Source organism: Podarcis erhardii, assembly GCF_964252035.2.
Source record: "Podarcis erhardii genome assembly, chromosome: Z".
Taxonomy (NCBI): domain Eukaryota; kingdom Metazoa; phylum Chordata; class Lepidosauria; order Squamata; family Lacertidae; genus Podarcis; species Podarcis erhardii.
In genome coordinates, this window is record NC_138504.1 from 41,495,018 (window position 1) to 41,509,127 (window position 14,110).

At 47.0% G+C, this 14,110-nt stretch overlaps 1 protein-coding gene across 9 annotated transcripts in view; it reads left to right on the forward strand.

The window, feature by feature from the left end:
- The window catches only part of KCNT1 (potassium sodium-activated channel subfamily T member 1), a 208,940-nt gene that overhangs the window by 77,786 nt on the left and 117,044 nt on the right, over positions 1 to 14,110 (forward strand). For 3 of the 9 annotated variants that reach the window (XM_081847474.1, XM_081847476.1, XM_081847475.1), the window contains exon 1: positions 4,364 to 4,666. The exons of the other annotated variants lie outside the window; for them this stretch is intronic. In XM_081847474.1, coding sequence (XP_081703600.1) covers positions 4,515 to 4,666 — 152 coding nt within the window. In that variant the 5' untranslated portion in view covers positions 4,364 to 4,514. Of the gene's footprint in view, positions 1 to 4,363; positions 4,667 to 14,110 lie in introns of those variants that run through there. 9 annotated transcript variants of the gene reach the window in all.

Here is a 14,110-nt window from a genome sequence, read left to right on the forward strand (position 1 = left end):
TCCCCGGAAAAGACCCTGATGTTGGGAAAGATGGAGGCCACAAGGAGAAGGGGACAACAGAGATGGTTGGACAGTGTTCAATTTCTTTACATTATTAACAGCTGCAAGGATATTATTGGCCCAAAAATGGAAACAAGAAGAATTACCAACAATGGAAGAATGGAGAATGAAACTAATGGACTATGCAGAACTTGATAAACTAACAGGAAAGGGTCCGAAACCGGTGGGACCATAAGTTCACCGAGGACTGGAGTAAATTTGTAGATTATTTGAAAAGTATATGTGATGAACAAACAACGTTCGTTGGTTTGCAGGAAGCTCTGTGAAGAATTAATATTAGAAATATTGTAAAAAAGGGAGTGGGGGGGAGGTTATTATTATAAGGCAATATAAAATTAGGAAATGCGCAAAAAAAAATCAAAATGGAGGATTATCAGAAGAGCTGAGGGAAGTCCAAAAAGAATGTATTTGTGAGAAAATGTGTGTTACGTTCCTATAATTTGGTATTGTAAAATTAATAAAAATATTTTTAAAAAGAGAAGAGAAGATTCCCTGGAAAAGGCCCTGATGTTGGGAAAGATGGAGGGCACAAGGGGAAGGGGATGACAGAGGACGAGATGGTTGGACAGTGTTCTCGAAGCTACCAGCATGAGTTTGACCAAACTGTGGGAGGCAGTGGAAGACAGGAGTGCCTGTCGTGCTCTGGTCCATGGGGTCACGAAGAGTCAGACACGACTAAACGTCTAAAGAAGAACGACAACAACAAAGGTGTGTGAGAGCAAGGGGGCAAGGAAGCATGGGTATGTTTATGCTTCAGTGTGAATTTGGGGAGGGGCGTCTCAAAATGGAAGCCCTACCCAGTGGCGGAGCTTCATGCTCCAGCACCAGGAGGGGGGGTGGAGAGCAGGCGGGGGCAGGGCTAGTGCACATCCCAGGGGCATGGTGCGCCACCCACAGGGGCATGGCGCGTGTCCTGGGGGCGTGGCACCCAGCGTGGGGGGGCAGCTGTGATGGCACCCCACCATGATTGCACTGCTCCCCCCGTACTCCTCTTCCTCCGCCAGCAGCCCTACCCCAAACTCCACCACAGTTCAAGAGAGGCTAAATAGGAATTCCCATCCCTACTGCTAGGCAGCCTTCCCTGCCAATTCTCCCTCTTCCCAAGTGCAAGCAAAAAATTTTGAGAATAGGGGGCAGTGAATTATCCATGAGGAGTGCTTACTGAAGCCAGGAGAGGCATTTGCTGGCCTCTCCATCATGAGAAATTATGCTTTCGAGCATCCTCAGGAACGTCATTACGTTCCAGAAAGCACAGGATATCAATCTGCATCCTTCACTGCTGTGCCATTTGCACCAGGATGATCTGATTGTATGTGGTACAGGAACCATGGTGGAATTTTGACCCCTCTTCCCTGCAGCCAGCAGAAGCTGATTGGGAAATGACACGGCCAGATCAGTGAATCACACAGAGATGCAGCCAGCAGTGGCTCCACTCTAGGGATGGGAGCTCTGGACCTGCAGAAGACATTAATTGTTTAATGATTTGATCCTGCAGCACACTAGTGGCTCTTATGTTAGCATGCCACCAAAAACCCCTCCAAACCCAAAACCCCGCAAAGACCTCACGGTAGTATGCAGAAGCAAAAATAGACACACATGTACAATGATAAAAATGTGCCCATAAGTTGCAGCCACCACTGATTGACCAGTTTAAAGCAGGGGTGGGTGACCTCAGGCCCAGGGGCCAAATGCCCCCTCCCCAGCATCCCTTTTTAGCTCTTAGCCCACACCCCTCATTGGCCTTGCTTCAGGCCCAGACGATCTGGAATGTGCCCTTCAGCTCTGATCATGGGCTCTGATCAGAAAGGGCTGGGTGAATGAACTCCCATTCATTCCTCCACCTTCTTTTGCCTCTGGTCCTGCCCACCACTAGCATGTGGCCCTTCAGAGGCTACTCAGAAGGAAATGTGGCCCCCAGTCTGGAAAAGATCCCCAACCTCTGACTTTTAAAGCTTTTAGGGAGTGTGAATTATTGTGCATTATTTAGTGGCTGTGAATCATTTTAGCTCACTTGTGCCATTTGGGAGTTACTGGAGTAGATTAATCAACTAAAAGCTTTTAAGCTGATTAATCAGTGGAGCTGGGAGCCAAGGGCACACTTGCTTATTTTATGTCTGTGATTCAGGTGTGCTACCCTCTTGGGGGGTGGGAAAGTATATAGGAAAGACAGCTTTTCCTTCTAGTGATGGGCGGTGGCTTTTGTTTGTTAAATTGCTCCCAAGGATGCAAATCCGGAAGAAGTGTGCATTTAAATCAAAATTATAGGGTATGTGTGAAGTACCCCACTGCTGTGACCTTTAAAAAGCAAGTCCTCAGACAGTTGGTGCATGCATGCAAAATGTAGATCTTGGAGGGGTCGGTTCAGTGGTCTCCCTAACTAGAAACATTTATCTTTCTAGCTAAAACTGCACGGAAACGCCGTTTATCTTCCCACCAGATTTATCTACTTGCTACCCCGCGACGGGGTGAGCTCCCATTGCTCGGTCCCAGCTCCTGCCAACCTAGCAGTTCAAAAGCACATCAAAGTGCAAGTAGATAAATAGGTACCACTCCGGCAGGAAGGTAAATGGTGTTTCCATGTGCTGCCTATTTATCTACTTGCGCTTTAATGTGCTTTCGAACCTTACATCCATTCCAGGGGTTGTCAGCACTGACTGTCAGCCTTCTCCTTTTCTTTAGTTTCAGTGTTGCCCTTGTAGAACTCAAGCAGGGAGGAGGAGGAGGAGGAGGAGGAGGAGGAGGAGGAAAGCAAACCTAAAACAAGCTGGTTCCTTCTGTCATTGGTTCTGATGCCCCCTGCTGTTGGGCTCCCTGCCTTCCATCTCACTAGGCTCAGCAGGCACCAGCTGCCGCCGAAGTAGACACTAGGAGGCAATTCTCTTTAGGTGACTCCACTTGCATTAATGGCATCAGTGGCTGATTCCTGCAGGCATGAATGCAGATAGGCGTCACATCATGCTGGTTTGGAAATGAAGAGGAAAGCAAATTTAATATTTTAAAATTTTATTTTAAATCATTTATAAACCACTATTGTTATTTTTTAAATGATGCACAATATAAAAACAACCAATACTGGCTGGGGTTGATGGGAACTGAAGTCCAACAACTTCTGAATGGCTGCAGCTTCTCCTTTCCTGCTTTAGCAAATACTCCCATGTTGTCTCGCTTGCTTCTATTGCCAAAAGTGTGTGTGTGCGCACTCCCGTTGCATATGTATATGTAAAGATAAAGAGTAAAGGGGCCCCTGACCATTAGGTCCAGTCATGTCCGACTCTGGGGTTGCGGCGCTCATCTCGCTTTACTGGCCGAGGGAGCCGGCGTACAGCTTCCAAGTCATGTGGCCATCATGACTAAGCCGCTTCTGGCGAACCAAAGCAGCACAAGGAAACGCCGTTTACCTTCCCGCCAGAGCGGTGCCTATTTATCTACTTGCACTTTGATGTGCCTTTGAACTGCTAGGTTGGCAGGAGCAGGGACCGAGCAATGGGAGCTCACCCCATCACGGGGATTCAAACCGCCGACCGTCTTATCGGCAAGTCCTAGGCTCTGTGGTTTAACCCACAGCGCCACCAGCATCCCCATATGTATATGTACACCAGGGTAACTGGCAGAATGAGGTGACAACAAGGCTTTCAAGCACACCCCTCTCTCCATCCTTCATTCAAGCAAGCAAGCCAGAGGCATTATCACAGGTCAAGGACACAATCCAGCCAGGCAAAAGCACTCATGTCATTAAGGAGGTGGAGCAAGCCTACTGAGATGTGTGGCCTGGGGAAGAGTCTCAGGGGCCAGACAGAGAAGATCAGAGGACCACATTCAACCCACCTGGGCCTGAGATTTTCTGTGCCTGTACAAACTATGACACTACACACACATACAGTCAAAATTCCTGCCTATATTTTGCTGTGGGTTGCACCTGATGACCCTTTGACTGCCTTCCAATTATATTACTCTATGTGGGGTCTATCCACAGGTGCAAGGCTATAGGGTTCTCTAGGGCTCTTCATACAGTGCTCTCTGGTGAGCTCCTGCACTTCAGCATTTTACCACTACAGCCACTGAAAAATATCACCTATCATCATATTAACTGGTCAAGGCATTGGAAGTGCCACCAGCATAAATCCTATTAGCCAGGGGAAGCACTTTCTCTTCTCATCTTGCCACGGTTCCGCTGCATGCCACCTGATTCATTGCACCACCATGCCAGCCAGAGCCTCCCTTCATCAGTACCACAATAAATCCACAAGGGCAGGATTGTTCCACTGTGCAGCTTTGTCTGGGGGGGCGAGCGTGTTGTGTGCCTGGGAGAGGGAAAATGGTACGTGCTTCCCGCTCTCGACCCAACTGCATTTCGAGCAAAGGATTGCTATGAGTGAAAGAGGGGGAAGAAGAGAGAAGAGTTCTTGCTGAGGGGGGAAGTGAAGGCAGCCCCCATCTCCAAAGAAGCCTCCGCGATGGCCAGGGCAAAGCTGAAGAAGTCGCCATCCGAGAGCAATGCCCACCAGAAAACCATCCCGCCTCTGGCAACGACCGAGGATGTCCCGGGGGTCAGCCCCTTGCTACCCGCGCGGAGGCTGGGGTCCTTGGGCAGCGAAACTGGACACAGGTACTGCAGCATTGCATGCCTCAGTGTGGAGATGACCACCCCCCGTAGTGGACTTCGGACATAGCAAGGAGCCGAATGGGTTTATTGGAGCAAAAATGTGGAAAATTGGATTCCCCCTCCCTTTTATTGTAAACCCACACCCATGCTCCTTAACACCCCAAACCTGGTTGTTGTTTTTTCCCCTCGTGGGAGGGGGGGGGGTGCCATTATTAACTAAGACCAAAGATTCCAAAACAACCAAACCCGGATGAGATTCAAATAAGCATACAAAACTGCTGCATGCCAGTTATTGAAAATCCTGAAAGCGTGACTTCAGCCCCTGTTAACTTGCAGTGTGCATTAATCTGTGCGAGGGGGGGGGGTTGCTGAAGCCCTTTCCCCCAGTCTTCCCAATTTGTGGTGTGTGCTATTATGCACCATCTTTGGAAGCTGTCTGGAGAGGCAGGAGCCCACGGTTTGGAAAATACACCCCTTTGCGTAAAGAATCTTCCCTCTCTCGCGCTCACACCAAGGTTTGCATGCAGATAAAAGAAAATTAACCAGGGGAAATAATCAAATAAAAAATGCAACACTATCTTCTGGGTACACATCTGTTAACAGGCAAGGGGTGGGCAAGCCTTTTCTCCGAAATCGGCAGGTGTTTTTTGCATTTCCTTTGAAACCGTCCATTTCACTTGGGCGGTGGGGCGGGCAGCTCACAGCCTGAATGAATGATCCCAGCATTGCAGATAGATGCAGGACCGAGTTCTCCGCTTTACCTCTGTTCCATGGCATCCCTTTTCCATCCTTTCTCTTATATCCATCAATCCTTCCACAGCCCGCCTACCGGCATGCTCTGTCTGTCTGTCTGTCTTCTCTAAATCTTGAAACACCGTATGTACTGCATATATCGCTGGATTGTAAGGCGGACTGGCGCCTTTTATTCATTCCCCGACTGCGAAGGGGCTCTATGTAAACAAGGTAGTGCATGAAAAGGATTGTCTAATTAGGCGGGTATTTCCTTGTTAGGGGAGGGGACCTACCTGGTGTGTGTTTGCGGGCGGGCGGGCAGCGGTGGGGGAACAGCAGGGGCACATAGAAAATCAGCTGTGGAAATAGCAGGTCTTCTTCTGCAGGGCAAAAAGGCACCTAGGTACTTGTTTGCTTCTCTGAATGGATGAGCTCAGGCTGGTGGACTGATCTTGGCAAGGGTGGCGATGGACAGGTGCCAGCAGCAGGGTTGAGTACCACTTGCAGCTCCTCCGTCCACCCCCCACCCCCCTTGAAGCAAAAGTCAGCCATGCATTAGGTAGCAATGTGTATTACTTCACTGACTTCCAAATGCAGTAAGCCAGTTTTGCACCAGTTTTGGACCTTCCTGGTCATTCTGCTGAGTGAGGGACAGGAAATCTACCCAAAAGAGGGAGTTGGAAAGAACACCACTTTTCCAACTTCTTCCTTTAGCTCTAGGTACCTTTCAAGGCAAAACAAGGTAAGTTCCCTCAATACCTCATGACCAAGGGGGCAGTGAGGTGCAGAAAGCTCCAGGTTTTATAGACACTAAGGGAAGACCCCAAGTGTGCCCAAGGACCCCAAGAGATGTCAAATTGCTGACCCCTGCTCTGATGTAATGTGTTAATTGTGCCATGAGACTGCACTCCCACAATGAATTAGTCCTTTAATGAGAGTATTATATGTGACCACCAATTTCTTGAATAGGGAATTCTACCTGCTGAAATTGTATTTGTGGTTGGTTAGGGGGAAACATCTAATCACGAGGGCACCACCACTGAAAAGGCTCCCTTACTAGAGGCTACACTGCCTCACTTCATTAGATGGCAGTGGTGGACCTGGGGAAGGCTCTCTCATGAAGAGTCTTGAGGACTGGACACTTAGGTATGGGAAGAGATGCTTCTTTAGGCAGTCTGTTCCCCAGCCATTTAGGCTCATCATTGATATATTGACCAAAGCTGATAAAATGACTAGAATCCCATTGGTGGCCACCACTGCTTCTTCTGGGAGAGAATTTTAATATTTTAACTCTGCACTGTGTGAAGTACTTTCTTTTCTTAAGACCTACTGTGGATTCAAATACTAGCTAGGGCAGGCCTGTGGGTCCCCAGAGCTCAGGGAAGATGGGAGTTGTAGTCCAACAACATCTGGGGATCCACAGGTTGAGAACCGCTGGATTAGGGAGACCCTGAGCCTGATTCTGCTTTGACATGCACTGGGTGGTACTGATGTTGTCATTTCCTCCCACAATGTGAAGTTCATAAAAGTCAGTGGGGGTAACCTCACATATGTACTTGTGGGTGGAAGTTATGGGGCACAAGAAGTATGCTGTATAATTAATAACCCCACAGAGCCTGATTCTTTGTGATTCTACTTGGAAGACATGCTGTTCCTGGGCTAAACAGGTAGGGTTGCCATGTGTTCTCTTTTTCCAGGACATGTCCTCTTTTTTAGGGGTAAAATTTCTGTCCGGGTGGATTTTTTAAATTTGCCAAAATTCTGGAAGAGATATAGACATAACTGGTGGTTGAAGGCTCTTCTCTTCTCCTGCCCGCTCCCCTCTGCAATATATTAGTGCATCTATAGCCTACATATAGTAAGAGGCATTTAAAATCACAGTTCCAATAACATCCTCTTTTTTGCTCTTCAAAATATGGCACCCCTAAACATGGGTAGATAAAATCCATGTCAACAGTACTTTGGAGGGCTATGGGCTTTACAGTAGGGGTGGGGAACCTCAGCCTTCCAGGGCTCTCCATCAAGGGACTCCTTGAGGCCAGAACCTTTCTCATGTGAAGGTTGCTTCACTAGTCCTGCTTCACCATCTCTCTGCCTTGAGCCATTTTGCCTGACTGAAAAATGTCCCCTACCACTTCTTCATAGTGACCACTGTTCCCACTTTTGACCCAGTAGATTTTCTTGCTGGTGTAATCTCTTGTTTTTTTAACTCTTTGGGTTCTCCTTTTTGGAAGGTGTGACATTGGCATGCAGTTTTGAGTGCCACATATTCAAGGGGGTGTCCAGGGCTGGTGATGCCAAATCCTGCTGCATCACCTGTTAGCAGTATCAAGAAGTACGAGAAACAGCAGAAGGCCCCTGTTTCAATTCCCAATGGCATATCCAGGTAGGGCTGGGAGAGACACTGGAGAGCCACTGCCAGTCAGTGTAGACAGTCCTGAGCTAGATGGACCAATGGTGGGACTTGTTAGAATGCAGCTTCCTGGTTTCCTAAGTGATCTTTATGTAAGGAGCTGGCCATTAGGGGCTGCCCTTCCAGGTCCTACACTGGGTGGAGAACCTCAGGCTCAGGGGCTGAATGTAGGCCTCCAGGCCTCTCCAACTGGCCTCCAGGCAACCCACCTCACTGATCCTGCTTCAAACCCTCTTTGAGTGTTTTTGCCTTGATGGAATATGCCCTTGAACTCTGATCAGGCCTCTTGCTCACCTGGATGGAGGACAGAGAGTGAATGTATGAATGTATGGAGGAGCTAGTCATACATACTTGTACATGCACATTTATATGTTTGCTTTTGGCCCCACCCACTGTGGGCATGTGCCCCCCCCCAATCTTCCACAGAAAGGAATATGGCCTTTGGGGTGTTAATCAAGCCAGCAGCTGAACTGAATGCAGGGAACAGAGACCTACTGCGGGTTAGGGGCCTGCAGTGATCCACACATCCCCATTCGCCTCCTGAGTAGCCTCAGCAAGCCAGCAGGACAGGATGGAATTCCCTCTTGGGCATGGTAGATATTTTAATTGAAATCAATTGGTGTGACATGCCTTGCCATGAATGGGTTTAGGAGTGTAGTGATGCATGAATAAGCTTAAGAGTGGGGTAATCTGTGAATGGGCTTAGGAGCAGGGCAATGGCATCTAGAATTGCTTGTACTCTTCCCAAGCATTCATGTCACATCCAAGCTCTCTGCTTCTGAAAGATTTTCACACGGGTTGGAAAGGCATGACTAATGCATTATGCCCTCTAGGAAGTGCATCCCAGGTATAGGCAGGCATAGGGATATGCTGTTGGCAGGGCTCCCAAAACCAGCCCGTTCTTCTGTCTGTGATTGCATCTTAGGTGGGCTGATGTCACTGACTGTCCTTACAAAACCCCAGTTCTAATAAGGGGGTGACCAGAGAAGGACCAGGAATTAGGGTGGCTGTGCTCCCTGTTTTACAGGAAATGAACCTCTATTTGAAGATCTGGCAGAGGATGGTCCTCTGAAGAAGTCCTTTGTTTTGAAGGATGCTCCAATCCAACTCCAGTTTTATAAAGATAAAGACCCATCAGAAAGGGAGACTAGGAGCCTTGGAACTGCCTCATCACCTGGTTAGGATCTCACCTGGTCAGTCTTCCCCACTAGGCTAGTGAGATGTATTAAATCACACTAGCAGTATTTTGCTTTAAATTATAGTAATTGAGCTATATCCAGTCCTACTCAGAATAATTAACAGACTTAGACCCATTGGCTTCAATTAGTGTACTCTGAGTAGAACTTAATTGGATACAACCCATTATATTTAAATGTATATCTATTCATACAAATTAGCAAATTTTATGGTGATCTTTGTCCCTTTTCTGCCTCTTTCTTTTTTTTTGGGGGGGGGGAGTGATGTGGGGAGATGGGTCAGTGGCCACCCTAGTAGATAAATTGACAGAGAATGTTTAAAAAGGTAGAATGAAATTTTGTCACAGCACCACTCATTACTGCATTAGTCCGTTGAGACTTGCATGTATGATGGGTGATCCCAGATTTAACATTATAGAGACAGTTTTCTCACAAGCCTTTGTCATCAATGCAGACTTAACGGAGTTCAAATGCTCAATGATTGTTTGGACTGTACCAAAAGTTTCTCATTCAATTTTTGGACTGAAAGTAGTGCCCCAAAATCTTCTCTTCCATAAAAACGCAACCCCCCCCCCACATTGCTGCTTCTAGCCAATAACAGCCACTGTTTCTGTCTCACATTCCCCCCGCCCCCCCAGTTCTGCTTCTCCTTCCTGGATGGCCCCGACCAATTAGAGATCACACAAAAAGAGTGGTAGCGCCAACAAAGTTTAGTTTCACAGGGCAATTACTGAGGTAGAATAAAGGCAGTGAGAATGAGGCCCCACAGCACTGCTGTCACTCTGAACAGGCAAACACAGTCTGAAAAATGGGAATAGTGGAGTTGCTTTTCACAGGGCACAATCCTAACTTACCTCTCACCACCACTACAGTGGTGGGGCTTTGCACACCTGTAACCCCATTGCTCACAGCAGAAAGTGGGAGGCACGGAAAGATAGCAAGGGCAGCGAAACAGGCCCAGCCTTTCCCCCTCTTGTGCTGCCAAATGGCCATTCTTGTGATGATATTCCCACCTACGCATTTAACAGACAGGGGCGGAGGTGGTGCACCAACAGAGCTGGCACTCTTGCAGTGATGGCCAGCAGAAGGCCAGCTTAGCTGGGGGAGCTGGGCAGAAGGGAACCTCCACCTAACCCACTAGTTGCTAAAAAGTTTGCAAAAAGTGTCCCATGTTAATCTCAACCCTAATAATTGGCTGACGGAAAATCAAGGGGCTTGCATGGAGGTCGCTCTCTGTGTGTTTGTGTTTATATATTTTATTTCTATACCACCCTTCATCCAAGAATCACAGGGTGGTTTACAATATAAAAATATAAAAATACATAAATACAAAAACCAACAACACACACCACAGTATTCACAAATATACACTCACTCAGTGTTGGAGGGGCTGGGTGTGGGTGTACTAGCTATTGCTTTAGGCTCCCTCCCTCCTTCCACATATTAACCAGACTTGTCTTTGACTTCTCTGTTTTGCACTAGGAAGCTGCCCCATAGAATTTTGATTTTTATCCTAGGCATATCTTTGGGCAATATAATCACTCTTCCCTCCACCGTGCTATTCTGTATCCAGCCTAATTGCTTCCAGTGCTGTAATATACACAGCTGCCTTGCACCAAGGCCATCAGTGCATCTAGTTCAGGGCATAGAGCCCACTACTGCATACACTGACTGGCAGCTGCTCTCCAGGGTTTCAGGGCAGCAGCGGGGGTGGGGGTGGGGACAGGGACGGATGGACGGACGGACATTTCCAGTTTTACCTGGAGATGCTGAAGATTGAATCAGGGACCTTCTGCATTCAGAGCAGGTGGTCTGCCACAGCCCCTTATCACAGCCTTAACGAGCTGCACACTGGGGCATATTCACCTTCACCTTCAACCTTTCCATTTGCTTCCTTTGCATCAGAGACAGCCATCTAAACAACATGCAGAATAAAGTGGCTGAATTATGGACTGCACCGCGTCAGACTACAGGATTATGTGGGGGGTTTTTCAACCCACCTCCCTTATTAAGGGATTTTAAAGGACACTTTTATTTATTAAAATATTTATATGCCACTGTATCACAGCGATTTACACCAATATAAAACCATAAAACCATACAGTAAAATCATAAAAAGTTAAAAGCAAAATAATTAAAAACGAACATCAGTAGACCATGGGGGGTGTACTCTTAATTCTCTGCAGAGGCCTGGAGGAATGGAAAAGTTTTCAGCAGGTGTTTAAAAGGCTCCTGCTGAATCTCTATTGGCAGGAGGTTCCACAGGACTGGGCCAAGGACACTAAAGGCTCTCTCTCTCGTTGTTGTCAAATGAGCCTCACCATCTCTGGGAGCAGCTAGAGATGCTCCTGCGGATGATAGAAAGCTTCAGGCAATCTCTGAAGTATCCCAGACCCAAGATGTTCAGAGTGTTGTAAATCAACACAAGAACCTGGAACTTGGCTCGGTAGAAGATGCAGCTGCTCTAACAGTGGTGTCCCATGTTCTTGACCAGCAATCTGACTGCAGCATTCTGCACCAGCTAGAGCCTTCGAGCCAGATCCAAGGGCAGCCCCACATACAGTAATCTAGCCTCAAGGTTATCAGTGCATGGACTGCAGCAGTCAGGCTATCTTCATCCAGGAACAACCATAGTTGGTGAGCCAGATGAAGCTGATAAAAGGCACTCCTACCCAGAGAGGACACTTGGGCCTTTAGTGACTATGCCCTGTTATATGCATGTGTGCACATATTACCTGGCAGGAGAAGTGCATTGTAAAAATTTGGATAAGTGCAAAATTTAAAAGATAATTTGTTTTGGTTCTCATATTGTTCCAGAAAGTGCAAGTTAGGAGGTTTGCCTTTGAATGGGAACCAGATCAAGCTTCTCCAGGTCTCTAGTCTTGATCAGCTCAGTTCCTCTAGTCTGGGTACCAGTGCTTCTTCTACTGTAAGAGGTGGTTTTTGGGGTTGTTGTTTTTTACTGAGACGAATCTTAATGTGATGAATAGAAGTAAGAAGTGAAAAGAAAATCCATCTTGCGAACTGCTCCCAGGAATACAAATTAGTTTTCTTCTATAAAGAACTCAGAAGAACTGATTGTTTGAAAGCATATGCTGTTTTTATCACTCCACAGATCACACATTTTTAATGTCTCACCTAAAGGCACATAATGGAGAAAGAAAGGGAGTAAGTTGCACAAAAGTGTTGTAAATAGAGGAGACTCAGGGTAATGCTGTAGGTCATTGGCAGAGCATCTTCTTTGCATGCAAAGGTCCCAGATTCAATCCCCACTGGCACTCTCCAGGTAAGACTGGCAGAGATTCCTGCCTGAAATCCTGTAGAACTGTGGCCAGTCAGTTTAGACAATACTGAGCTAGATGGTCCAAAGGCTAAGTAAGGGTTGTAGCGCAGTGTAGCTCTGTTTCACTTGCAGAAGGTCCGAGGTTCAATCTCTGGCGTTTCTGGTAAAGGCTGGGAGAAATCTCTGCCTGAAATTCTGGAGAGCCACTGCCAGTCAGTGTAGGCAATACTGAGCTGGTTTGACAATAGTCTGACTCAGAGTAGGGCACATTCCTATGATCCTAAATGGCAGGGCAGAGTATAGACTAGATTATCCTACACTAGAGGGCTAAAGTCTTCAACCAGAAAGCTTGCCACCTGCAAAATTTGTGTGTGTATAGCAGCACAGGACAGAAGTGTCGAGTTTTGCTTCTCGCAGTTCCTGTAGTTACGTCTTGAGTTCAGCACACTCCACAACACCACTTCTTTTAAGTGCACATGAAAACCCATACTTATTTTGATGCATATGCCTCCTGATATACCGTATTTTTTGCTCTAAGATGCACTTTTTCCCTCCTAAAAAGTAAGGGGAAATGTGTGTGCGTCTTATGGAGTGAGTGCAGGCTGCACAGCTATCGCTGAAGCCAGAACAGTGAGAGGGATTGCTGCGCAGCGATCCCTCTTGCTGTTCTGGCTTCTGGAATTCAGAATATTTTTTTCCTTGTTTTCCTCCTCCCAAAACTAGGTGCATCTTATGTTCGGGTGCATCTTATAGAGCAAAAAATACGGTAGTAATGTGCATATTCCCCCCCCCCAAAAAAATTTCCCCCTCATCTAATGAGTCACATTCAACTAATCTTTGTTCAGTTGAAATGAATACACTGGTGGAGGGACGGGGGGACGGGGGGCGCATCACCCCCAGAACTATTGGAGAGGGGGTACCACTGCGGCCGCTCCCTGGACATGCACTGGATACCACCCCCCCGCAGGTGGTGCACCACGCCCCTGGGACACAGTCCCCACCCCTGGGGCAGCGTGTCACGCCCCCGGGACGTGTGCTAGCCATCCCCCCGCCTGCTCTCCGCCCCCAGTGCCAGAGCATGCAGCTTCGCCACTGAATGAATAGGCCCAATTAATTTGAAATTTATAGACTTGGTATACTGAGGTTTGCATGCAACTCAGTTATGCTCAGATCAGATGCATTGAAGTTAATGATCTTACGTTACTCATGTGCAGTAACTTCAGTGGATCTGCTCTTAGTAGCACTAGCATTGGCTACAACCCTAAATTAGTAATGTTAATTAATTTCAGTGACAGTGGGCCTTTTTTATTACTAATGTTGTATGCAACTCAGTGCAATTTTGTTTATTGTATTCACAATGCATTCTTATGCAAACTTTTCACAATTCTCAGAATGTTTTAACAGTCAATCCCTCTTCCCAGAGAACTGTAGCTCTTAGAGGGGAATAGGGGGTCTCAGTACCTGTAACAAACTACGGTTCCCAGGATTCTTTGAGGGGAGGCTGTGGTTATTCAGAGTGGTAAAATATCATACCCTCCAACATTTCTCTGATGAAAGTAAGGAGAAATTATTGTTGCATTATTATTGTTATTATCGATTTATACCCCACCCATCTGATTGGTTTGGCACTGGGCGCCTTTCAACATATATAAAAACATAATAAAACATTAAAGATTAAAAAAAACTTCCCTATGCAGGGCCCCCTTCAGATGGCTCAAGGGTCAGATAACTCCATACCCTTCAACATTTATCTGATGAAAATTGGGGTGTCCTAAGGAAAAGAAGGACATTCTGGGATCAAATCAGAAACCAGGACAGCTTCT